The 27,396-nt window shown below is 38.8% G+C and overlaps 1 protein-coding gene across 1 annotated transcript; it reads right to left on the bottom strand.

Moving 5' to 3' along the window:
* Positions 1–83: 83 nt before the first annotated feature.
* On the bottom strand, positions 84–25,917 carry LOC131328060 (type II inositol polyphosphate 5-phosphatase 15). The gene is made up of 11 exons (XM_058361199.1): positions 24,753–25,917; positions 22,789–23,041; positions 16,412–17,213; positions 13,981–14,105; positions 13,057–13,141; positions 11,004–11,169; positions 10,871–10,911; positions 10,491–10,758; positions 10,153–10,276; positions 3,642–3,999; positions 84–1,069 (listed from the first exon to the last, which is right to left on the bottom strand). Exons 1-11 carry the CDS (start codon positions 25,672–25,674, stop codon positions 710–712), a joined length of 3,504 nt encoding a protein of 1,167 aa, XP_058217182.1. The 5' UTR covers positions 25,675–25,917; the 3' UTR covers positions 84–709.
* Positions 25,918–27,396: the final 1,479 nt, after the last annotated feature.

Raw genomic sequence — 27,396 nt, 5'->3', positions numbered from 1 at the left:
TCCCAATTCCGTAATATCTGAATGTATGAGAGAGACAAACGTAAAATTACTACTAAGAGACTGGTAAAGAAATAGTTAAAAGCTGAAGGAACCCATCAATCAATGTTATACAACAACAAAAATGTCAACAGCATTCTTCAACAAGCCTTACTGCCTCGTCTTTCCATCTCTGTGAAGACAGCCAAAATTCATAATTCTGCTATAAAAAAAATGGAAAAAGAAGATTTAACTTATAAACGGAGAAGGGATGGGTCTACCCAGCCCAATTGTTTACTCCTTTTGTTTGTATTTTTTTTTAATTTTTATATACAGTATGTTCAGATAATGTTCAAACATAACAAATCTAAATTTCATTTGGCTGGCATGGCAGCGAAGTTAGAATAGACGGTAATTGGTCAAAGACTTCAGCTGTACAGGCACTCATTTTTTCTTTGCTACAGATGCCACTGACAATAGGAGTCCTGAAGTACAACCCGATGACCACAAACAACTCAACAAGACTCACAGAATTGTCTTTAAGCACACACTGAAAGTGCAACTGCTTGGAATCAAGATGATTTCAAGGTGGCACAAAAATCTCATCCGAGCTTTGCAGCTATTTACACTCGGACCCTCATGTAGTCGATATTCTGCCAGTCAAACTATGGGCCCTCTACGAATATCGACCACCACATCGGTTTCTGCATTAACAGTATATACCTGAACTGTTTCAAGGAGAATGAAGATTTATTAGGTTGTCAACTACATCAGAGGAGCCACTAAGTCTCTGGAAATCAGCCCGACGAAGAACATTTGATTGGACATTGCCAGAAGTGTTGCTACTAATATCTGTATGTGTACTAATCTTGCCTGAGATGCTGTGACGAACACGAATTCGGTGACACCTACTCTTAACTGTGAGGGTGCCACGCACTTTGACCACCAACATAACTTCCTTGTCTCTGGCATCTTCACACCACCAGTTTTGAGGGATGCCATCAACAAACTCCTCCAGTGTGTGGAATTCTTCGTGATGAACTGATATCTCTGCGATATGGCCTGGTTTAATTATGCCAGTCGCTGGATTGACCTGTTTACAAGGGGAAAAAATTGATAAGCTGATTTGATTTTAGGGAAAAAGTGCAAAATCCCGAGGTTGTAGTTCGCAAAATAACAACCAACCAACTAATTTTTTTGACAACCAGTGATCCAGATAATGCTCATATCCAATTATCCATCAGAATTCGTTAGATAACTTAGGAGGAAATGGATCCATGTAGCCAACCCCCAATAATTGAGATAAAGGCTTGACGGGTTGAGTTGAGTATTTGTTTGTCTCAGCAAAATAGCAAAAAATCTTAATTCAAGAATTAACGAGGAAGGAACCAAGGTTCCAAAATAGAAAAGCTTGAAGATGGCAATGAAAACGAAAAACTAGAAAATGGGACGAGAAATGAACCAGACAACTTCCAAAAGAAGTTGAGCATAAGTTAATGTGAAATGACCAATGGTGTACTTCATATCTTCCAAATCATCAAATGACTGGCAATCAGAGTCCAAAGGTGAGTTGCGACTTAATTCTAAAGAGTTTCAATTGTGTACCTTTTGACCTTTTCTGAGAATATAGGAGTAAGGAAGTAGACAATAGCTGCAAGGAAGTTAAGCTATATCCAATGTGTGAATGACAAACAGCGTACTTCCTATCTTCAAAATTATCTTCAAAATCATTTACTCGAGAGGTTGGTACCAAGTTTTGTTAAAATAAAGAGAGATAAAATAGTTGAAGAGAGAGAGAGAGAGAGAGAGAGAGAGAGAGAGAGAGAGAGAGAGAGAGAAATTGAAACAGGAGAAAGATGGCCAACAAATTATGGAGGATAGAGGGATGACAATAGGATGGTTGCATGGATAGACAGTGTTTGTTAATTCAGTGCAATTCTCTCAATTGATAGGAGTAGAGTAATATAGACTTGGTACAGTGACCACATGGGATTGAAAAAGAAAGCAAATGTTAACAATGACTTTAAGAAGATTAATTGTTTGGCCTCAGGGAGGGCAAGTGCCTATGTGAGTGTGTGTGTGTGTGTGTGTGAGAGAGAGAGAGAGAGAGAGAGAGAGAGAGAGAGAGAGAGAGAGAGAGAGAGAGAGTTTAGGAGCCTCAACGTTTTAGGAAAAGAAGAGTCCAACTCAAGGGGACTTGACCGTGTTGTCGGGCTCATTTATGGACCCTTTTATGGTCTCGCTTAGATGATCGAAACTTTTGTTGAAAGTTGTCAAATCGCAATACATTTATCTTGAGATAACATGTTTAAGTCCAGTTTGCCTATCTATTTTCTTGAAGATAAATCCATTTGGTATTATTCGGTATCCGATCAACATGATTTTTGACATGGTTAATATTCTCATTGAGCTTAAACGTTTTCCGACCATTAAAGTGGGCCCGGGAAAGATCCAAAAATGGGTCACTAGCAAGATTAGAGATTGGAGAGGATCCAATCGCAAAAAGGAAAGAGTTCAGTCGGTTTTATTTTCAAAATCATTTACTCGAGAGGTTGGTACCAAGTTTTGTTAAAATAAAGAGAGAAAAAATGAAGAGAGAGAGAGAGAGAGAGAGAGAGAGAGAGAGAGAGCGCAATTGAAAGAGGAGAAAGATGGCCTACAAATTATGGAGGATAGAGATCCGATGACAATAGGATGGTTGCATGGATAGACAGTGTTTGTTAATTCAGCGCAATTCTCTCAATTGATAGGAGTAGAGTAATATAGACTTGGTACAATGACCACATGGGATTGAAAAAGAAAGCAAATGTGAACAATGACTTTAAGAAGATTAATTGTTTGGCCTCAGGGAGGGCAAGTGCCTATGTGTGAGTGTGTGTGTGAGAGAGAGAGAGAGAGAGAGAGAGAGTTTTGGAGCCTCAACGTTTTAGAAAAAGAAGAGTCCAACTCAAGGGGACTTGACCGTGTTGTCGGGCTCATTTATGGACCCCTTTATGGTCTCGCTTAGATGATCGAAACTTTTGTTGAAAGTTGTCAAATCGCAATACATTTATCTTGAGATAACATGTTTAACCTATATATTTTCTTGAAGATAAATCCATTCGGTATTAATCAGTATCCGATCAACGTGATTTTTGACACGGTTAATGTTCTCATTGAGCTTAAACGTTTCCGACCATTAAAGTGGGCCCGGGAAAGATCAAAAAATGGGTCACTAGCAAGGTTAGGGATTGGAGAGGATCCAATTGCAAAAAGGAAAGAGTTCAGTGGGTTTTATTTTCTTATGAGATTGGAGTGTATCTGCATTTTCCCTTGAAAATGTCTTAAACATACATGCCTAAAATAACCCAAAACCGTTGACGTATTGAAGCTGAAATGGCTAATGTTTCCCCTCTTAAGATATACACCTATTGCGTATTTTCTTGGTTTCCAGTTAGAATATAACTACATTCCTCATTAGTTGCTATAGACATTTAAGCTGGCAGGTTCTTTCCAATCTGAAGCGTAAAACACTACAAACATACAATATTCTGACCCCGACTATGAACTAGTCCAATCAGAAGTAACAATTTTTTCTCAAACCAAAGCCGCAGGTTGCTGACTCGAGAGCACACATACTGTCAAGAAATAGCATTCATTATCATTTTCAAGATCTGGAGACGTACCTGAAGCCATCGAGGAAAGCCAAAAGAACCTCTTGGGCGATGATTGGATGCTAGCCCATCCTCAATCATGGACTGACCTTCACAAATTATTTCAAAAAGAGCATTTTCTTTCCCACTTTTATTGGTAATCCGCAAAATGGATGTGTCTTGGTTCTGAAGAATTATGTTGTTTGTACTGACAATAGTTTCCGGAACCTTGCATAGTTCTTCCAGCATACGCTTGATGTTTTCATTAGAGCCAGTAATTTCTTCAAACTCTTGTCTTCTTATTGACTCGTCTACTCGAGCAATCTCAAGGCCAAATATGCAACGTACAGGCTTATGATCACTATCTGTCACATCCATGCAAGCCTCATACCTAATAGAAAGACATGTAACCCCTTTAGAAGGAATAAAAACACAATAGAACACACAAAGAGCAGTTTTACCAGGTAAATAGATGGTACTTCTAACGACGCAGTAATAGTTTATGCTTCTAGAGACCATGATTAAACAAAACCAAAAAACAAAGGGTACCCAAAGCCCCAGTCAAATATTATGCCCCTCATCAGATATCAGCAAACAATCTGACTGGCCATCAGACACCATATCCATCCACTATGAGTAAAAGGGAGTTGAAGGGGAATTTTTATGTTAATCCATGGCTTGGCATATTTTGCTTCCTTTTCCCTACTCTGCCCCTCCTTTCTCAAAACCGAGCAGCCCAAGACACCATACATATAGGTACATATTTCCCGCGCTCTTCTGCAATCGTCCCTTAATTTGGTGTTCTGGATTGAGAAGTCGCTGTAACAAATTGCCAATACAACTTGAAAGTCATCATCTTTTATTGGGTTCATTTTGGTCACATATTTTGGGGTAACATTGCAATTTGACTGTACCGAACAATGACGGCCCCAATGACCTGCTTCCTCTCGAAAACAATCGTCCTTTACAAGATACCAATTTTTCATTATTATTCTCATATTTTCTTGGTGTTTGAACGACTATAGTTGTTCAGGGCTTTCAATATTTTGGTTTGACGTTTTAAATTTTTTCATAATTGTAATTAATCAATAAGCATGATGAAATTGATTTAAAAGGGTCAAAAAGTATATTATATTCCAAAAGTCAATAAGAGCAAAAGGAACTAAAAATGCTAACTTTTCTAGAGATTCCAAAGCTGAGTCATGTTTTACACGTACCTTTCTTTGGTGCAATAAGAAGTTCTTTGACATCAAGGAACCAAGCCCATCTCTCAGTGATATGCTTGAGGGATTTTGGGGATCTTGGTACTTTTGTAGTTTTCATAGCCCATTTTTAGACATTTAATCTGTTCTCATAAATGATTATACTAGTCCATGCTTGGTTTCGAGTTATTCCGCGTTTTCTTTACCAAGGATTGATGCAAACAATGTAAATATGTACATAGTAGGGGTTTTTGTTAAGGTTCTTCAGTGAGGGGCGTTTATGTCATTTCCGTGGTTGAAATCCTTTTTGGTCTAGCTGGTCCTTTTTTATGAGTTTTTGGAAGTTTTGGGGTGATTTTGAAACAAATATAATGTTTTGGGAAAGGGGGTAATCCGCAGTACTTGGGGGTTTTCTTAGCCAGAAGAAAACTACATAGAGCCAAGAGCTCCAAACCAGCTAGGGTTTTGAAGAATCGGAGGCTTGGGTCTTTAAGATTCGATCCTGCAGCGCCTACAGTTCCCTCTGTCGTTGCTGTATGTGCGAAGAGGCTAGCTAAAGCCGCTGATTTCTTCATGTTCAGACCTGAATAGTGTCCAGATTCAGGTACTTCTCTTGGATAGGGAGTAGGAGCACACTTCGGTAGGTTAAACTTGTTTCTATCTGCTGTATTTTCACTATAAGACAATCTTTCTTGGTCCTAGCTTTTTCTATCTTATTCTAGCAGCTACAAATGTAGTGCTAGTCTTATTTTTTGATTCCTAGTGTTAAAACACTTTGGTATTTTGGTTTGATTCAGCTGGTGTTACTTACCTGCATATCTTGGCTATATTTATTTGCATCAAGGATAAAGCGTTTAAAGGAGCACAATAAAGAATTAGGCCATGATTTCGCAAAAGTCAGATCTTTACACATATGTTTATATACATTTTTTCATTACGATTGAGCCTCATTTTAGCTTTTGTTTTTCCAGTGTATCAGAATAACCTACATTAGTTTTTCGATCAGACATAAAAGCTTGCATTGAAGGATTGAAACCAGGTGTCTTTCTGTTTATTATGGATTCTCTATGCTTTAAGGTCTCAGATCTGGTCTGTTCTGGACCTTACCAATATACAGGAAGTCGTTTGGTGCTTTATATGTTCAGGAGAAAGAATTAATGCAAAAGTCAAAAGGCTAGGCTCATCAGATTAGCTATAACTTTATGCTTGCTAACAATTTTTAACACATACGAATCCTTCTTTAAGATTCCTACACTTTATTTGCATGTACATGTGTGTGTGTGTATCACAGTGTGTTAAAGTAGCAACCCTTACTTTGTTTCCCCTTTGCTTTTATTTATTTATTTACAAGGGTATGGGTCTTCTAGGATTTAGGGCTCGTTTGGATGCGGGATTAAATTTGGAGGTGTTATGTAATAAGGGGGGATTGGATAGTAGGGGGTATTGGATAGTAAGAGATGGCCCACATTGATGTGATGTTTATGGAGGGGGTATTAAATAGTAGGTTGTTTGGATGAGGTATTAGAGAAGGGAGATTAAGTAATACTTTGTTTGGATAGAGGATTAATAGAGGGTACAAAGAATGGTGGATGATGTAAAAAGCTGTCAAATGACCCTTTTGCCCTTGTGCAGTGTTTAGTTAGATTATTCATTACATTAAAATATATGATGACTTGGCCTCCAACTTTGATTAATTTTGTTTACAAATAATTAATAATAATTTAGTTAACTAATATAATAATTAATTATATAAAAATGTTAGGTTTAGTTTTAATTTATTTTATACCATCTTTTCTTTATTGAATGGTGATTATCCAATTGTTTTGAATGGTTAGTAAATTTAATAGTACTTGATTTGGATGGATGATTAATTGGGGGTATAAGGAAGGGGGATTGATGTAAAAAGCTGTTAAATGACTTTTTTGCCCTTATACAGTGTTTTATGACAAAATTTGTTAGTTTCATTTTAATTAGAATAAATACGAGTTGAGAAAAAAAATTAAGTGTTCGAAGAGACGAGATGGACAGCTGAGAAAAAAGCAAAAAAAAATTAAGTGTTCAAAATTTCAATCCGTTTGAACCGGTGAAAATTTTGGTTATCTGATCATTTTATTCTAAATGGTCATAATTAAATTGACTCTAGGACTCTTGTTGATTAGCTCTAAGAAAGTCATACAACCAAATATCTCTTAGGGTTAGCCAACGAGAGCCCTAAAGCCAAAAATTAATTATGACAATTTATGATAAAATGATTAGAGAAATAGGATCTTCGTACCGGTTCAAACGGATTGAAAATTAGAACACTTAATTTTTTAATCATATTTTTTAATATATAAACTGTAGGTTGAAAAATTAAGTGTTCTAATTTTCAATCGATTTGAATCAATGTAAAGATACTATTTCTCTGATCATTTTATTCTAAAGGATTATAATTAATTTTTGGTTTTAGGGCTCTCATTGGTTAGATATTTGATTGTATGACTTTCTTACGGTTAATCAACGAGAGTTCTACAGTCAAAATTTAATTATGACCATTTAGAAAAAAAATGATCAAAAAACTAAAATCTTTCCACCGGTTTAAACGAATTAAAATTTGGAACACTTAATTTTTTTTCTTTTGCACAGCTTTCCCTATCGTTTCTTCCAACAGAAGCAGAATGGGTACCTAGGGTGGGGAAGGGGGATTACAAAGGGTAAAATCGTCCTAAAATAGGGGAATTAGGGGGGATTCCACAATAACTACTCCAGACCTACCCATCTGGAAGACCCCCTCAGGGGGTATTAGCAGCTACTATGGAGGAGGGGGTAATGAGAAATCCCCCCTGTATTTTGCTTTCCCAAACGGCGTATTAGTGCCGGGCCCATGGATTAGAGGGGGTATTTTACAATCCCTCTTCACAGTGATGCATCCAAACAGGCCATTAGTTCAATGTGGGGAGCCATGTTTATGGGCTAAGTTACTCGTTTAGGGACGTAATATATGGCACATGATTTCTCTAAGGAAGCCTGGGTTACCTATCTAGGTTTGGCATGCGCAAGGCCAATGAGTGCATCAATTAAAGTAATTTTCAACTTAGCTTAATATGTTGGTAAGGAAATTGGATTGTGAGAAATGCAAAATGGCCTCTGAGGGAACAAAATGTGCACATGGGCTCTAGAAAAAAGTGAGAATCCACATCATTTTATATGAATTCCCAATTTATTTCCACATACTTGTGTCAATGTATATCGTCGGGTGTTTATTACACATGTGAATAATACATAATATACTGTGCCAAGTTTTAGATGGCAACCACTAAGTTCAGTACTAGTTGCGTATAATATTGGCCTTTGGTGGCGACTGGTGAGAAATGGTAAATGTAGTAGAGTCTATTACTTTTTGGTTCATGCAAAGGAGTTCCATGCAAGATGAACAAATAAGTTAAAGCTAGGTACAAGTTTAGGATGTGGATGTCGTATTAGCGTTGCATGATTGGCCAATTGTTAGTGTTGAGAATATAAACAACAAAGTTACCCCACTTTCTCATAACTTAAGCTTTTAGATGAGTTGGTGGGTAACAATCTAATATGGTATCTGCTTAGCAAAAAAAAATCTAATATGGTATCAAAGCACGCAATAGATCCTGTGTTTGAACCTCATCATCCACATAATAACTAAAATACTAGCACGTGTTTAGCTCGCTTATGAAGGAGAGCCTCATGAGGGGGCGTATTGAGAATATTAATAACGAAGTTACCCCTCTTTCAAATAGCTTAAACTTTTAGATGCGTCGGTGGTTACCAATCTGACAGTTACGGAGGGAAACTTTTTCTATGATCTCTTGATAATTTTTTTGGTGTTCCATTCAATCGTAAGATCTCTCATAAAGTATCATAGAGGACATCATAGACCCTGTGCTTGGATATCACTCTACTTTCCCTTCGCTTCATTGAAAGACAAGTCGTCATCAACTAATTCGATATATTCTCATCAAAAGTTACATTAAAAAATATTTTAATCTTCGCATCAAAGTATTGCTATGAATTATTTCCATCATTCTTGTAACTCTAACTGCGCTTTACAGATTTACAGTTACCTGATTTCTCTCTCCTAGTGTTTGTATGTGACAAACCTCCATTGGGGTTTCCTTGGTTAGATACAATAAGCATTGGTTTTTCTTGGTTTCTTTGCATTCAGACGGATATCAGCATTGGAACCTCTTATCCCTTTGAGATGTGTTGGAATAAAAGTGTATGGACTGTTTTCAAACAAAACAAAGTTTAGACTTGTTTAACCTCTGTTGTATGCGTCTATTTGTGTGGTTAAATTCGGTCCGAACCATTATATGTGAGGAAAATAAGATATTCAGTCTCCAGATTGTACACTTGCACCCCCAAGCTTCTTTTCTTCTCTTTTGACAATTATATTCAATTTGCGAGTTTTGAAAAACACCCAAAATTTTTCCTTTTTCAAATTTCATTATTGATTGGCAATATGTATGACTATGGACCTAAAGCTAACAGATTGTGAAGCATTGGGAACTGGAAGGTGCAATGGTCCACAAAAACTTGAAAATAAGTGAATAGTTGATTCGGTGCACTCTGCTTTTTTTAAGTGGAGATGTTTTGCAGGTGCACAAATGCTTGTGAGGGTTTCAAAGATGGCATATCATATACAATCTCTGCTTGATGACAAAGAAGCTGATCTCACAGTAAATTACTATCAAATTTCGTTGGTATCTCTTTTGATTTTTTTTAATTGTATCAGATATTTGAGCAAAAGCAAAATCGCTATAGTAGAATTTGCATGCTTTTAAAAATGTCATTCTTTGCATCTCTTCGGTACCATGGAGAACAAAACTCATTAAATTCAAAATCTAACCTATTTTCCATATTGAAATCATTCAAAAGTGTAATGAAATTAAGCAATGGGCATGACATGCATCGATAATTATCTGTACTCCCTCACCTTTAACAAATTTTCTTAACGACCAAAGTTCTACAATACTTAGAATGTGACAAACGTGCAACAAACGACCAAAGATCACGAGATGACGTGCAACAAACGTGGTCTAACAAGCCAGCAATTGACACGTGGTCTAACACTAGTTTCTCTAACAAGCCAGCAATTGACACATGCATAAGTTACTACCAAAGTCCATTTAAAGAAACAAGAGGTGAATGATGTCATGAGAGTACGACCCTATGGACTTAATGAAGATGGGTCCTTGTAGATCATCATTGACTCTGACTACTGATTCTTACACTACGCTTGGCATGCTGCATGGGTATATGTAGATGTTAGATGTACACATGTGCGGGTTAATTCATGTATGCATCTAGAAATCTGCAAGGAAACTTACTGTAATACTGAAGATACTACAGGACAGTCCAAACTGCAAGAAGACACTGAACCAGAACGGCTATCACGGTATATAATTCTGTCACACCACGCAGGAATGCGTTTCTTTTCACCAGAATCATACCCTAAATGCAGACAGTATAACAAAATCAATCCCTCAGAAGCACACTTCAACATCCTCTACAATGGAATATGTAAATGCAAGAATATACCTATAACAAGATTAGAACATTCCACTTTATTGGGTTCAACAGATACCATAGAACTTTGTTCAAGTCGAGTTCAGACAAAAACCATTGATACCCACAAACAAAAATCCCACAGTATAGCAAAAGGTACCTGCTAAACCAGCTTGGTGCCTTTCAAATTTGTACGTGGGAGGAAATCTAATGATCGCTTCACGCATTCCCTGGAAGACATTCCCGGCTTTCATTTCTGCATGGAGTTGATCCCTTTCTCTGAGCCAATCAAAGGATCTTTGAGAAATAAAATCCCTTGCTTCATCATAAGATATATCATCAAGCCGATAATTGAAGTCACCCAAAAATACAACCATGTCTGACTCAGATAGCTCAGGCATGCCCTCCACAGAGTTTATGTCCATGGCCTGCACGAGCATCAAAGATTTACCTTGAAACGGAAGAGGAGTAGTTCAACAGCACAACTTAAGCACCAGATCTTCAAATACGGAGTACCAATTAAACATAATGTGGACATACATTTAGACCGCGAAGCATTTGAACGGCAGATGAGACTCCAACTGCATTAAAGACCAATGGCAAACGAAAAGGATAAACAATCCATAAATACCTTGACCAGGGAAGCAAGACAAGAACAGGTATGGCACCATACCAGCAGCAGCATTGAGAAGGTTAGACGGTCGACTGAAGACCATGGTTCGATATACATGATCAAAATCAGCATTACGGCTTTTGACAGCTTCCAAGTGTGCAGCAAAGTGGCAGTTTACAAAGCACATTGTCCGACGAAACACTCTCATCCTCAAACCAACAGCTCCCTGGTACGATGACCTTTAGCCAAATCAACTATATGAATAGAAAATGATATAAATATACCCAACTCGAAATCCATAAAGGACTTTAAGGGAGAGAAAATGGGGTGCAAATTAATATACTGTTCTGTACTGTTTGAGCAATTGTTTAATACTGTTTTGTGTCCCGAATCATCTTTGTTGGCACTCTTTTTGGTAGTTTTCTCTCGTGTCTTATCCTGCATCTCCCACTTGGCCTTTGTAACTCCAATTGCTCCACCTAGTCAGTATTTAGCTCCTCTCTTGCCTATCCGGCATCACATATGTTACAGGTCACTGGCAAGCCTAAACCTCAAGTTGCTATGGATGAATGCTTTTTGCATTAGAAGGGTCATTCAATGAACACGTGCCCCAAGATTGGACAACCTAATGGACACAACTATTTACATTTGACTGCTGCATCATCTTCTCGACCACTACAACAACTCCATCGTCCTGCAATAGCCATTACAGTTTCTACTTCTAGTAGAATCCCATCTTCTCTCTCGTTTCAGCAGCGTTAGCAGTTTCAGGCTTTCATGGCTGCCACCGAAAGGAGCCCTCAACAGGCTGTAAGTGTGTTTCCCCTACTTCCCCCATAAGTATTGCCAGCACAAATGGATCCCCTGCGCACTTTGATCTCCATGGCCGCCGTGGACAAGGGGTCTCTCTTTCAGTTGGATGTTAAGAATAACTTCTTAATGGGTACCTTTCTGAAAAGGTTTGTATGCACCCTCTTCCAGGATTTTCTCATACATCTGGTCTTTTTTGTCGTCTCCGCCGCACTCTATGGGCTCAAACAGCCTCCTCGTTCTTGGTATGAGCGCTTTCAATCAGTTGCTCTGCGGATTGGTTTCAATCCTAGTATACACGAATGAGCTCTTTTTATTTGTCGGACTTTTACTAGGTTGTTGATACTCCTATTGAATTGCATGTCAAGTTGTCTACTTCCGATGGTGTTCTACTGTGACTCACCCTGATATTGCTTATGCAGCCCAGATGGTTAGTCTATTTGTGTCTGCTCCTCGTTCTACACATTGGAATGCTTTCCTACATTCTTGTGTTATATTGGTTGTCCTATCTATCCTCATTCTACCCATTGGACTGCTTTACTACGTTCTTGTGTTATATTTGTTTTACTACGTTCTTGTGTTATATTTGTTGTACTATCTATCAGTGTTCCTCCACTTTGAGCTTGACTCTTCGGGCCTATGCTGACGTTGATTGCGCCGGTGACATCGCTGATCGGAAATCAACATTTGGTTTCTGTGTTTTTCTTGGTGATTCTCTCAATGCCTGGAAAAGCAAGAAACAACCTGTTACTGGTGGGTCTACTGCAGAAGCCCAATATCGTGCTATGTCTTAGGCTACTGCTGAAATTGTTTGGCTCTGTTGGCTTTCATCTGATATTTGAGTTTCCTTTCACTCTACCACTTTTCTTTATTGTGACAACAAAAGTGCCATCCAGATTGCCTACAATTCCATCTTCCATTAGCGTACGAAACATATTGAGATTGATTGTCATTTCGTTCGCCAAAATTTTCAATTTGGCACTATTGACCTACCAAATGTAATTGTCCCCCAAAGGAAAATATTAAATTTAATGGACACACCACATGTTGGGTACTATACGTGTCTCTACATGTCCCCGGAGTGTTCGACACAGATACGGTGAATCTCTAGGAGTGTTGGTGCTTCATAGTTCATAAACCATCATTGATGTTTGGCCTGGCTTGCTTATAGATATAACTAAGTTGATTAAAGTTTAAGCAATATTTTACACAACAGCTCAACAACGACGAAATTAGTCTCCTACATAACTTATGGCTTTTTAAGAACACGACAAATCAGCAGAATAGGAAAAGCCAACAATACCTTGTTACCAATTGCACGTCCAAAACCACATGGAACTGCTGCAACATCAACATCCCCAACATGATCTCTAATATTGTCCCTGACCCTGAAGCATAATCTTTACAAATCACAGCTCTTCCAACAGGAAGAAAGAACTAATGAGCTAAAATATATACTTGGTAAAAGAAGACAATAGCAAACAATAAATTAACCAACGTTGGTAGGCCATGGAGTAGAATCAGCTGAAACTCTTCTTATTAAGTTTAAAAAAAAAAAACTAAGATATGCAATCAGTGGAGGACTTTAATAGCTGGAGCCTTGTCCTCTAGAGTCTAGACCCGACCTTCTTTCATCAACCAAGCATGCAGCCCATGTACCAGAATCAGGCCCATCAAAGCCCTGAGTGTCACAACCACTTGTTTCACATTTGATCTAATATGTACTGCCTCCCAATTTCTCTGTGGAAGGGTCAAGTCATAATCTTTCCTTGGCAAGAAAGGATTTATACAAGAGAATCAAAAGTAGGCCTATCCCCTCTTGACAACTCGCAAGTATCAAAATATTAAAAAAGAAGGCCCACACGATCCTGCAACAAGTCCAACTTTACAAAATAACCAACAAGAAGCTTTTCAATCCATGTAACGGGTCCTTAACTCATGAGAAAATGAAAACATCCTCCTCGAACTTTTTTCGATAACAAGCAATGAACTTGTAGATTAGCATGAGAACTTCGGTAACAACAAAAAGGATTGAAAAAACGGTATGGCAAGGAAGGAAATGAGCCTATACAACAAAAACATAAAAATTCCTTTACCATAGAAGGATAAAGACAAAGAAACCCAAAGTTCAGCGGGCAACTGACCCATGGAACTGGTTGACAACTTCACACCCAATTGATATCAAAAGAGATCCTAGCAGACCCAAGATCCTCAAAACAGTACTCACCACACAGCAATGAGCAAGCCAGCCAGCTGTCTGGAACCAACACGTTCAAAAGTTGACCCCTCATCCAAAGTTGTCCCTATCATATCCAGCCACCACTGTCCAGCATTACTCCCTTCAAGACCTACCTGGTTTGACAACACAAATGAACCTAACTAAACACATTTAAACTTGAGAATCAAATAACCCACCTCAATAGAATGAGCAAATTATGGTAGTACAGGATCCATCCCGATTTGCTTCACCAAACAATAACAAACATTTTTCAAAATTGGCAACCAAAAAACCCTAGCTTAGTCACATACAAGAAAGCGTAATCTTTTGTTACTTTTAAGATTCAAATAGAATACAGGTATAAGGGTTCCATTGTCACATCCTATCCTTGTTTGCAACTCTTATTTGATGAACCTTTGTAATTCAAGATTCTAAATCACATGTATTTTCCAAAGGGTGTGAGAATTAGCAATACTACTGCATGATATGTTACCATCTAAATGATTCAAGAGACAGGAACTGATAGTCACTGAAAAATGTCTATCCAAATAGCTGCAACTAAAGGGCACCAGAAGCGTATAGTTACTAATGAAAAATTAACTACTAAATGGACACAACTCTTGCAGAAGGGCACTAAAGGATATAACTCTGACACAATACAGGCCATTTTGGATGCCACTTCCCAAGGAAGTGCCAACTTGAATACATAAAGAGAAGTTAAGGTAAGCAGCAATCAACACTCAAAAATCTTTCTGCACGACCTTGAAACGATTCTATTTGTTGCTGCAAAGGATTTCCAGTTAACAAATATGTTTCAACTAAAAGGATGTTAGTGGTTGTTGGAGCTTGTCCCACATTGGTAAATTAAACCTCCGAAACTTGTATAGGAGCCTGGGCAGCCTCTCCACTCATTGCCAATTAGTTTTGAATCGGGTACTTTAACATAGTATCAAAGCCAGACTTTCAGAGGCCTTTGGACAAGACTCTCTTGATTGATTGCCCCATCGTTTGTGCCTAAGTGCACCTTGTTTCCTTGTTCGTTGTGATCCCTATGTTATGGATCTGTTATTTACCTCTCCATGTGCAAAGTCAGGGGTCGCACGTGTGTGGAGTGTTACAGCTTGTCCTACATTGGTTAATTGTAACCTCCAAAACTAGTCTATAAGCCTGGGCGGCCTCTCCACTCATGGCCAATTGGTTTTGAGTTGGATGCTTTAATAATGGTCCTGTTTTGTTGACATGTAGAAGGGTGTTGACAAGGCCAGACAAGGTCAGATGGTTCACTTGAGAGAAGCACACACGGATGGCACGAATTAGTCCAGAGATATGTCAGGGAAGAGAGGGAAGCACTCCAGAAGAGCTAGAGAAAGGATTGTAAAGACCAATTGACGGAGAAGTTGAAAAGAGCTTGTGGAAGAACTAATAACCATATAGGAAATGACTTTCCATGCCAATTTAGGTTCGATCGTCAAACCATTCTCATGCTTTTCTCATTGTATATTCAAATGGTAAAAGTTAATTTCAATGTAAGGAAAAAGAGAAAATGGAATTATGGTAGAAAGACAGTGATGGCAGGCCTGGTGGTGGATAGGATGTGGGTATTTTTGGATTGTATTAAACTTATTAAGTGGGAGTGCAAGATAAATGGGTTAGAAATAAGTTTATGGGTTCATTTAGAATCACTCCACAAGAGAAGAGGAAATCATGCACTTTGAAGGGTATTTTTGTCTTTTAAGAGCCAACTTTAATACAACTAGTGAATTAGTTAGTGACCTAGTTAGAGGAAGGGGCAATCTTGGTTAGAGTTTCCAAAGCATGGGAGGGCAGTGTCATCACAGAAACCTCAGGAGAGACTTGCATTTGTCAAAAACCTCAGGGGAGGTTAGTGAACTTAACCCTAGTATTTATGACAACAATGTAAAAGGCCATCTACATTTATTCTAACTATCCATAGAAATGTAGCAATAGCACTATTTTACAGTTTAGAGCTTACTCTGTATCTTACACGGAATCATAATTTTGTCAAACAAACTTGAGTAATTTAATAGTTATTTTTCTATCATCTAAACTTGTTCTTTTGCATAAACCACCCTGTGGATCTCACTAAGTTCAATTCTCAGGCTTTTACACGTAAATACATACTTCCAAGCTCCAGCTATAGTCTCCAAATCCATTTTGTAGCTTGTGCAAGGTTTTCAAATTAGTTCTTAAATATTTCCATTAACATGCTAATGGAAACAACACACAAAACAAATATTTAATCCTTTTTAATGTATATAGGAAGTGAAACACTCAAGCAACTCCAAGTCTCCTACCCACTCTTCAAAAAATTTCACCCAATATTTATTTGAAGATAACCACTGTGAATTTAGAAAAGCCTCTCATTGTGTCAACAGAGTAAGTAAATACACAAGGTTGAGAAACTTTGAACATATCTTACAGTTTCTTTTGCTGCAGACATTGCGAGGAAACCAGCACCCATTTCAACTTCCTGCAACCCAACAACAACAATGCCAACATCTGTGGCTGCAGAACCTAACCAAGATATAAGTGAGTCACGGGTGGCTCTTCCTTGTGCAACATTCCATGTACCAGCCAGGATTTTCAAATTTTCTATCCTAGTATATAAAAATCCTTTTCCAGATAACTCTGAACGTAATATGCTATCAAGAGGTCCTGGAGATGTGATACTCCATCCTCGTATGCCACCATGGTTAGCCAATGTGAAAATGTAACCAGCCCCAACAGCCATATCTATTACAGAACTGTTGTGAGCTATCCATCCTCCAAGTAAACTACCATTGAGATCCAACACCTGAATAATGCCGCTTGAATAGCCTACCCATATTCGAAACCCAAATGTCCTTAAGCATTGAACGGACTGAGAATAGTGCTTGAAATCTTGCAAACGATTGCCATTACTATCCCACTGAACAAGCTGTCCATTTGAACACCCAGTCCAAATCATGCCATCAATTGTCGTGATTAGTGCTTCAGTTCTCTGATTATCATCTCCAAATGCTCCCTTTACTGCAGCTCGACGAACAGCATCAGCAGCTCCCATTATAGCATTGCGTGAGCGCTGAAAGAAACTGATGGCACTTTGGGGTCGCTCCTCCTTTGAAATAGAAACGAACTTTGTTTTCATCTCATCTTTCACCGTGAGATCCTGCGTAAATGATGTGTTCTCAATCTGACCTTCGATGTTGAACACTTTAAGTACCTCCCTAGTACGAGAATCCCTGCAGAATAAGAATTTACACTTTAAACACCTAGGTATAGAAGAATTAGGAGGCAGATAATACAAGAATGCAATGAGGTGCTCAAAAGGTAACAATGGCAATTTTATCCAATTTCGTCACAAAATTCATTGATGCAAGCTGATGATTTGATGTTTCATCCACTGAAACTCCATGCAGAAGACCCGCAGCCAAAAATGGAAGTACAATTAAAACTGCAGATGCTAGAAAACTAAGGAAGGAGAGCCTGAAACATTAGTTGAACATGCGATGACCAAAACATAAGGCAGTCGCCATGTGTGCAACAAGAATGAAGAGAACACTGAATCATACACATAGTAAACTGCAATATCACTGGACTCATTCGCTGATGAGAACAAAACCAATTTCATAAACCTACTCGCAGAAAGGGAGAACGAACGAAATATATTATTAGGATGTCGGATTCATAACACGAGGCAGAGGGATTCTTCCATTGGAGTTTACTTTCATACACTTTGTGGTTTATGGAAAGAGTTAGATTATCACCAAGCACCTGGCACTGAAAGCACAGTAGATGCCTTGAAATTAAAGAAACATATTGAGCATGGGAGGATCATTGAGTTCCTTGCTGGGTTAAATCCCAATATGGCCAGATTCGAGTTCAGCTTTAGAAAAGGAGTGTAAAGAGAGTAGAAGAGATGTTATGCTTCAGCAACTGCCTCATCGGAATTCAGCACCAGTAAGGTCTGGTCTTTGGGATTTCAGGTCAGTGAGTTAAAAAATTCGACAAAGGTCAAACTAGTGATGCATCAGATGATAGAGACAAACAGTTTTGTGATTTTCGTAACAGAAAGAAGTATGATAGGGAGCAATATTGGATACTCCATGGTCATCTCAAGTCAGGGGGTAGAGGATGTCGAATAGATGGCAAGTGTAGATCTCGGGCTCATCATACTACTATCCAGCAGCCTGTAGAGATGACTTCGCCAGTTGCTTAGGTGGGTCCTTCGTTATTTGAGCCAGTTTATCTTAGATAGGAAGTTGAGACCTTCCGTCATCTCATGTCAGATGAGTATATCTACATCTACTGGTTTTGCCCATTCAAATAATGTTAGTACTACCTTGAGTGCATCCTGTCACAAATATTACCACCCCAGGGTTAACTACTCAGGGGCTTCTGATCATAAGACTGGATTATCAAATGATACTTGTTCAAGTTGACGATGAGTCCAAATAGCTGATGATCTGCTTACTTCTATTTCTGAAAGGTTCTTTACTGGTTACATCATCTATGTCCCTTCCCATTGTATTGAATGTTCCAGATGTGCCTACCCCTTCTGTTAGTAGCCATAAGAAACAATTAAGTTGTTGTGTAACCTTCTTTCCCACTCTCTTTTTTTCAGTATCTTGTCATGAAGAATATGATTGGCAAAGATAGAGAGAATGCAGGACTTTATCTTCTGGATTCTCACTGGATACCTGGAGTTCAAATTCAGCAAGTTCACAAGTATGAAACCTGTGATTCTTTTGAGAAGAAGATTTGGTTGTTACATCACAGATTGGGACATCCCCCTTTATTGTGTTGAAGAAACTGTTTCCGTCCTTGCAAATTTGCTAATACCATTGTGTGTATTCCCCTACTAGTAATAAAAGTTCATCCTCGTTTTCTATTATTCATACTGATGTTTGGGATCCAACTCGAGTTGTTAATGGTTTAAATGGTTTGTATCACTGAAAATTTTACAAGTATAGTTCTTCCCATGGGATAGAGGATATGTGACTTTTTCTCCTCTCTTGCACAAGAATGTTCACACTTCACATATTGTGTCGTGTTTGAAACTTGAACTCGTTGTAAAAATCTTTGATGCGCTACACAACTATGCATTTGACATATGCATATGAGGGGTTTACCATCTTCATTGCCAACAAAAGAAAGACACCATAGAAAGGGAGATAAGAAAAATAAGCTAAAAAATGTTTCATGCCAGTTTCAGGCTTCTCCCTTAGTAACCGGACCTCTTGCCTCATTACCGGACCTCTTGCCTCATTATAGTGCTGTTCAGGTCAAACTCTGAAGGGTTTCGTTAATTATATTGTATCGCTAGATTAAGTTTATAGGCTTTTGACATGAGGATTTCTTTACACATACCTCCTTAAGGCTGACTTGATGGGGTGTGACACTATGATACTAAATAACATAACAAAAAGTTAATCATGTGGTTAGCAAGGTCTAAGTATAATTAAGCAAGCTTTAGAAGTTAGAATTTGCACCTAAGCTAGGTTATGTCCTAAATGTGTTAAATGCTTGAGTGGATCATTACAGACTTAAAGCTTGAGAAAATCTGAAACACCAACGGGTAAGACATTCAAGCTTGTAAGAACTAGGTTATGTCCTAAATGTGTTAAATAGGGACCATTGATGGTCTGACATAACGTCATAACCAGTGGCGACAGCAACATTCCTTCGACTCTGAGCCCTCCTAGCGAACTGTAGTCAAAATAGTTTCCTAAATTGATTATCGAGGTTTAGGATTTCTCTCTAAGAAACCATGCACGTCATAGTTCATTTCCTATTATTTCACACAAACGGTGAATTTCGGAATTTTCCAAGATTGGAACCCGGACACATCAGCAGAGATCGAACCAAAAACTAGCCACGACACTCTATTTTGAAAATTATACACGTCACATTCTGCAGAGCTACATTTACATTGCATGGTTTGACACCTAATGAGACAAATACGCCCATCCATATTTATGTGGCAGCACCCATGCTTCAATAAAGCCAACCTAACTCTTACCATTATTCTTCACATTTAAACTTGAGAGAGAGGTGAGGAATCACAGAAGCTGCCGGAGCAACTTCCAGCTGCCGGCCACAGCGGATGCCGACACCAGTAACTTCTCCAGCCACCACCCTTAAGGTAAACCTCTACTTCTCCCTCGTCCCTCCTTTTCTCACAAGGCAAACTCATCACTAACATTATTGCTGTCACTCCAATGCCATGCCCTACACCACCAGCACCTTCCTCATCCTCAAAGCAACTCCCAAATCTATGACCGCCAGCCGAGACTACCCATTTGCTCCATCATATTCTCTGTTTTAAATATCGGCCTAGGTCTATTTTTATCTAGGCGTTGGACCCCCGCCTAGGGAGCTAGCCAGCCTCTAGGTGCTAGGCGCTTCTCTTCCGCCCGACTAGCACCTAGCGACTTTTAGACTTGGTAGCCTTTCTAGATACCCTCCTGAGACTAAAACTCACCCAATAGGATACCCTATGAGTTTAAAGGCTTCTTGAATTCACTAAATTCATTTGTGAGTCTAACAATACCGACTTAGACTAATTAAGTTAGTTTATCCTTGTTTTATCTTCTCTTTTATTTTGCCCAAGGACTAGTCAAGTACAAGCCAGGGTGTTTGATAAGTAGCAAAATGAATGCAGTTAGGCCCTCAAAAGTACTTTTTGAGTCATTTACCATTGCTACTTGATGCTTTTTATGCCCTTCATATAATTTACCTAATAGGAGCCCAAAGGAATGAATGAATCACGCTTGCGTGAGCTGAGTTCACAAAAGAAAACAAGTCAACAATTCTATCCACTCTTGCTTGAGAAGGACTCACCTCTGCTCACGAAGGTTGTCTAGAAACAAGGAGTTAAAGCGTTGAATCTCACTCAAGCGGTCATCGGCAAGAGTTCTCTTATTAATGTTTTAACCCCCCTTTTGACCTGGATGTGACCTAGACTTGGGAGTGATAAACAAGCTGAACAAGCTGAGTACTTAGTTGTTCAAGCTTGGTTTAAAAACTTAACGATCTTCAAAATATGTTCAAGCTTGTTTATAACGCAAGCCGATCTCAAACGAGCTTTAATCGAGCCAAAGACAATCCGATCTTGAGTTGCTTGACTTTTATATACATCATAAGCCGAACAAGCCAAGTAGTAGCTTGTTCGAGCTTGGTTTGATAGCTTAATGAGCTTCAAACAAATATTCAAACATGGTTTGTTTATGTAACAAACTGATCTTGAACGAGATTTAAGTGAACGAAAGCAAGCTCAAACTCAAGTAGCTTGATTTGTTCATCAGCCCTACCTAGAGTCCTAGACTATAGAACGGCCTTGCTAACTTCATATAAGAGTTTTTGAAGTTTGCAAGAGTCAAGAGAAAAGAAAGAGAATGAGAACCAAATAGTTTCCTCTCTTCCATGGAGATTCAACAAAAGACTTTGGATTCTTCCACCAACATGGTCAACAAGATAAGCTAAATCCTATCTCTTATCCTATGTTTGGATACCTCTAATCTAATGAGAATTTGACCACTAGGAATAACCGTTAAACTAGTAGCTAATGTAAATATTATGTAATCCTCCTATCCATGTTTTCAGACTAATTCGGGAACCTTATCAAGGAACTTTTAGGTAATTTATTAGAGTCTACCATTTCCAATGAGTAATCTTCAAAAATGGAGAAAGCGGGCAACACAACTGAAGGACCCCCGTATGGCCTTTCCCAAGTGTGGATGTAATTTTGGGGGGAATTGAGCCTGAAATTTAGGGGAAAGTCAAGATTTCTATTTAGTTCAGCAATATAATTCTATGTTCTTAAGATCACCATCATATTCTAGTCCTCTCAAATGTAGGAATCATCTATATCTAAATTACATCCTTATTCTCTCTGAAGATTCCTGCCATCCAAAACAAGCCTTCAGGTGCCCGTAAAACCCTACCCAAGTAATTGTGGTTTTGACTTAGTTGATGAATTTCAATATTGAAAGGATGATTTCACAACTTGAACACTTTACTTTAATTTGTAATCCTGTGTAGTTGGGCTATAAAAACTATTATCTTTGTACATGCAGTCGAGATTTGAGTTGCTCCATACCTAGGCAAGACGAGTTGTGCTTTGTTGACGACTCAAACTCATAGATTATAGTATGGCCAACTCCTGAATTACAACTCCAATTATGTGGAAACAAAGATAACGACATCCTAGTATGACATCCATACACATGTCTCCATGCACATATGAAGGTGGACTATGCAAGTATGTTAAGTGGATGAGTGTCAGTTACACAATTATTATACTTTGCAGCAAAATGCCAAACTAAAATGAGGGGAGTGAGAATATAAACACCACATATGTCAGTATAGAACAGATTGCTTCCTGCTTTCATCCACAGGGTAAGCAACAGTATTTTGAAGAACGTTTGACTAGAACATGGATGACCACTGATAAGAGATACAATAGGTATAGGTTGCGGTGACTAGTATGGACTGAAAATGGGAATGCAAAATCAGAATCCAAAAGCTCCTAAAACGGTTATTATAAGATTGAGGCTCCATTGTGTGATTTGGAGAATGCATTATGGCAAAATGTACTTGCAATCCAGCTGCCAAACAGCCAAAATGGGCAAATGCAAAATTCAGATGCAAAAATCCACCTACCAAACACCCCCTCAATATAAATAACATTCACATCAATGAGCACTTCATGTATCAACACAATTACAAACGTCAGGATCAAAATTGCGCAAGAACTTAGTTGGCAGTTATTTAAAGTGCAACATGAAATGGAAATTAACGGGAGAGACAACTTACCACAACGCAAATGAAAGATACCCAGCACTCCAAACTTTGGTACCAGAATGATCAGACCATATATGCTTAACGTCAGAAGTAAAAATATTAAAGACACCATTCCCGGTGACTTGGCTCCTGAGGTCAATATATGACCTCTCCACTAATAGTGCAGCCAAGTGTCTTTCTTCCACTGTAAGAGAAATAGATTTCTCAATCGACTCCCAAGGCCAAATCATGATTGCACCACCCTCAGAACCCGACCATAGATCCCCTGGACCACAGTCAAGGTTAAAAGACACCACACACATAGTTTGCATACATTATAAGTTCCATAAGATATTTCCATTGTGTTGCACTGAACCGCGTAAGCACATTACAATCACTTTCCAAAATGCAGAAAACCAGTTTAGATGTCTGAACATATCCTAGTAAAAATTAGAAAGAAGATTAATTCCAAGACTCTAATTTACATATCAAGCAAGGCCAGGAAGGAAGACAAGCAAATTAGATTAGATTAGCTTGCTTTCGTTTTTGAAGACCACAAATTCACGTAGAAAAGATTTAGGAAAGAGATCATCTCCTTGCTTCTATTCAAGCAGTTAGGTGAGGGTGACTGAACATTGTGTGAGAGTTGCAACAAAACTAGAGAATTGGTTTAGATTTATGCTATAGAAGCAATGTACTTACTAAGGAGACCAATAGGAAAGTGTAGAGAGATAAAGAGATTTTCACATGGCTTTATTACAGTTATAAAAAGCTTGTAACATGGTGCCTAGACATATAACACAGTGGGTGCTACAGAAAAGGCGCTTATTCAAGAACTTGTTTAGAAATAGGTGTAATGAAAGGAACTGCCAAAGTACTATAGTGATGCAATAAATGAGATGTTTAAGCGAGCTATGGCAGCAGTTAAATAGGTACAAACCTAATATATTCTCTGTATTTATAAATGAATAGAAAGTCGAATGTTTTACAGAAGCACTACTTCAATCGGCTTTTCTTGGAAACTATCATCAAAGGAACTATGATTAAGGAAGAACGCATAAAAACAGTAACAAATGAAGGTGTATGATTACTGATGATTGAACCATTTGTATCCATAGATTTTGAGAACTGAATACTAGTCAAATGTTTTACAGAAGCACGAGTTCTTCAATTGGCTTTTCTTTGAAAAAATGATCAAAGGAACTACGTTTAAGGGAGAACACATGCTAACTATAATGAATGAAGGTGTATAATTACTGATCGCAATATATATAGGTACAATGAATAGAGGGTCAAATGTTTACAAGCACTAGTTCTTTTATTGGCTTTTCTTGGAAAATATCATCAAACAAACTGTGTTTAACAGAAAGTACAGAACACATGCCAACAACGATGAAAGGAGTTGTACAATTATTGATGGTTGAAGTACATATATAAGACTATAAGAGAAATAGAGAGAGGAGTTAAACATATATATACATGTATATATACATATGCATCTATATAAGAGATATATAGAGAGAGATATTCTGCTAGCAAAATACAAATTCACATACATCCATGATTGTGTGGGTGATATTTCACAAAGCATCATATATGTCCTGATGGCAATGGTGGGTGGAGTGATATCTTCAAATCAACTCAACTTGTAAGTAGTTGGGATGGCTATGTGAATTGAATAAAGGAGTTTGCAAGGAAGTTAGTTAGAAAATCTGTTTTGTTCGTTTGTTAGTGGGAGAGTAGTTAGTCAGTTGCATCTCTCTCTCTCTCTCTCTCTCTCTCTCTCTCTCTCTCTCTCTCTCTCCCCACTGTTGTACTATCCATAGCTGTATTGCAACAGTAATCAATAAAACAGCTTCATTTTCGTGTGTTTTTATCACAGCTACAGTGCTAACTAATCATGCCCAACCAATGTAACCACTTCACAAATCCGAATTCAACGGTACAGCAAAAGGTAGATAAGGAACCAGAGAGACATAGATTTCACAAAACCTTACCGTAAGAAGTCATAACAATCGAGAGAACCGGACCCCGATGCGCCTGCCAAGAAAGTGCTTCTCTAAAGGCACTTCCCAGCTCCAAACACTGATCCATCTTCCAAGCCCTAATCCTACCATCCCTATGCCCACTCCACACAACCCTACTCCCCTCATCCACGATCACGCACAGTGTCGGTGAGGTCTGCACCGACTCGTAAAACGGCGCCGCCTCCTCATCCCCAAACGCAGCCGCGGCCGACGGTGAATACAACTCCGAAAATTTCCAAACCCTAAGCCCCCATTCCGACCCGACCCACAATTGAGACTCTGTAGATACCAGGGTCCTCAAAAAGCACCCAATCTGCGTCTCCCGGAGCGGGTGGGGCCGCAGCTCCAGGCTCGGCGGCTGCCCCGGGTGCGCCGCGGTTCGGACCGGGACTCTAAATATCCCGGTCCCTCCGCCGCCGGCTACGAACTCCGTCAGGACCGGGTTCTCGATGGGGTGGTTGTTGTTGTTGGGGCTGTCGGGGGAGGAGAGCTTGCGGTCCAGGAACTGGATCATGTAGTCGAGGCGCCTGCCGGCGCTCTCGACCGCCGCTCCGATGTCCAGACCGCCGCTGCCTCCGCCGGGAGTGGAGCGGCGATCGGCGTCGACATCCTCGTCGTCGTCGGAAGATTCGTAGAAGCGATCGAATATCTTGACGGGGGTGCGAGTACTGCTGCTGCCGCTGCTGTGCAATTCTTTTTCTTTGTTGTTATTGTCTTCGTCTGAGGAGTCATCTTGTGGTGCTGATTTAGAGCTGTGATGGAGTTGTTTGGTGTTGGTGTGAGAAGAAGAGGGGGCGCCGAGGTCCGTTCCGATGAAATTGGAAGGATTCACGGAAGAGCCGAGAGATGATAGGAAGTCTCCGTCGTCATCGTCGTCGGTCCGGCCGTCCATGTCGGTGGTTGTTGAGTGGTTGATGCGTGAATCTAGAGGAAGATAGTACTGTGACTGAGGAGATCTAGAGAAGGTTATAGTATCAGTATGAGGTTTTGGATTTGAGAGGAGGGTTTTGCCGGAACGGTCCCGCTAACGTCAACACAACAACAGGCGTAGCTTAAGAATGAGAGTTCCGTAGTAGTAATCTTTTGCTGCAATGGGAAAGAGCTATGGTACTCTGACATTGGTTGTCCTTTAGGTACATCATTAAAGTGTTGAACTCTGACATTTGTATTTCTTTTTTTTTAAATGGCAGTTCTAATCATAGTTCTGAATACCGTTTCGGACAGGGTACCGGTTTTTCTACTGGTACGGTACGTACCGGTACCGGTCAGGTACCGGGTACCGTTTCGGATTTACCGCAACTACAATATATATAATAATTATATATAATTATAATTCAAAAAAATTCCCCATATCATGAAATTCATCATAAAATATCTATATTAAAACAACAAAATTCACCATTTGGAGTCTAAAATCAAACATTGCAAGTGTATAAATCGCGCAGAAAAATTCTATTAACAATAATACTTGTCATAAGACGTTGTTACTGATTCACGATCATAATAAATAAATTGTTGTTGGAATTTTGGTGTGAAGTCATAAAACATTGTGTTTGCCTTTTTGTCCCACATTGCTTAGTTACAAAACTCTTTTCCACCTTAAAAGACTTTGCACACTAGTGAGCTTGTGAATGAAAATCCAAGGAGAGGTCTCGCGCGCTCGGGAAAACAGACCATGGCCGAATGCAATTTGAAAAAATTGATTCGGAAACCAATTAACCGGGTGCGCGTCACGGGTTATTCGCGCGCAGGGGGGGTGCAAATCCGGGATTTTGAGCCTCGCGCACGTACTATAGACAAACTCATGTTTTGCTAAAATTCTGAAACCTTTTTTAATTGACGTTCCAAAAAAAAAAAACAAAACCAATTTTTTTTTTCCCCTTTTTAACGTTCCAGAATACACAGGAAAAAAAAAAAAAAAAACTGCAACATTCCGGACGGAATTTCCGGTATTTGTTTTCCGGCCGGTATTTCCCGAAACGGCCGGTACCGACCGGTATTTAGCCCGGAACGGTATTGGGGTGTTAGGTTACCGGTTTTCTTCGATTCCGGTACGTACCGGCCGGTACGGAACGGGATTGACAACTATGGTTCTAATTTTGACACTTCTTACACGTTGCAAGTATATATTACCCGGCATGGCTACACAAGGTGTTTTCGGCAGTTGAAAATTTTGAAAATTTTTATTTGTGATTGAAAAGTTATTATGTATTTTAGGTAGAGAATAAGTTGTTGATGGGTTTGTAAGTATAATTATTTTAGCAAAAAAAAATTTTGTTGACAGATTTTTTGTTAATGGATACGAGATGATAAAATTGTGAAATTTTTTTGTTAGTAGAAACGAAATGTTAAAACATGTTTAAGTTTTTTGATAGTGAAAACACCCACTGAGTTACTCCTGTTTTTAGGTCCCATCCCACTAACACTTTTAATTTTTGGAAAAAGTTTACGTTTTGTCCTTATTCAATTTTTTCTGTATTTGTTAGTTTTGCCCTGGTTCAATTTTTTCTGTATTTGTTAGTTTTGCGTCAAATTTTTGTCGATTATTGATTCGTCTCGACGAGATGAATCGAAAAAGTAAATTTCTTTATTTTTATCCAAATATTTTGAGAAA

Source organism: Rhododendron vialii, chromosome 5a, assembly GCF_030253575.1.
Source record: "Rhododendron vialii isolate Sample 1 chromosome 5a, ASM3025357v1".
NCBI classification, from domain to species: domain Eukaryota; kingdom Viridiplantae; phylum Streptophyta; class Magnoliopsida; order Ericales; family Ericaceae; genus Rhododendron; species Rhododendron vialii.
Note: the sequence above shows the minus strand (reverse complement) of the source record. Positions and strands in the feature narration are given on the sequence as shown.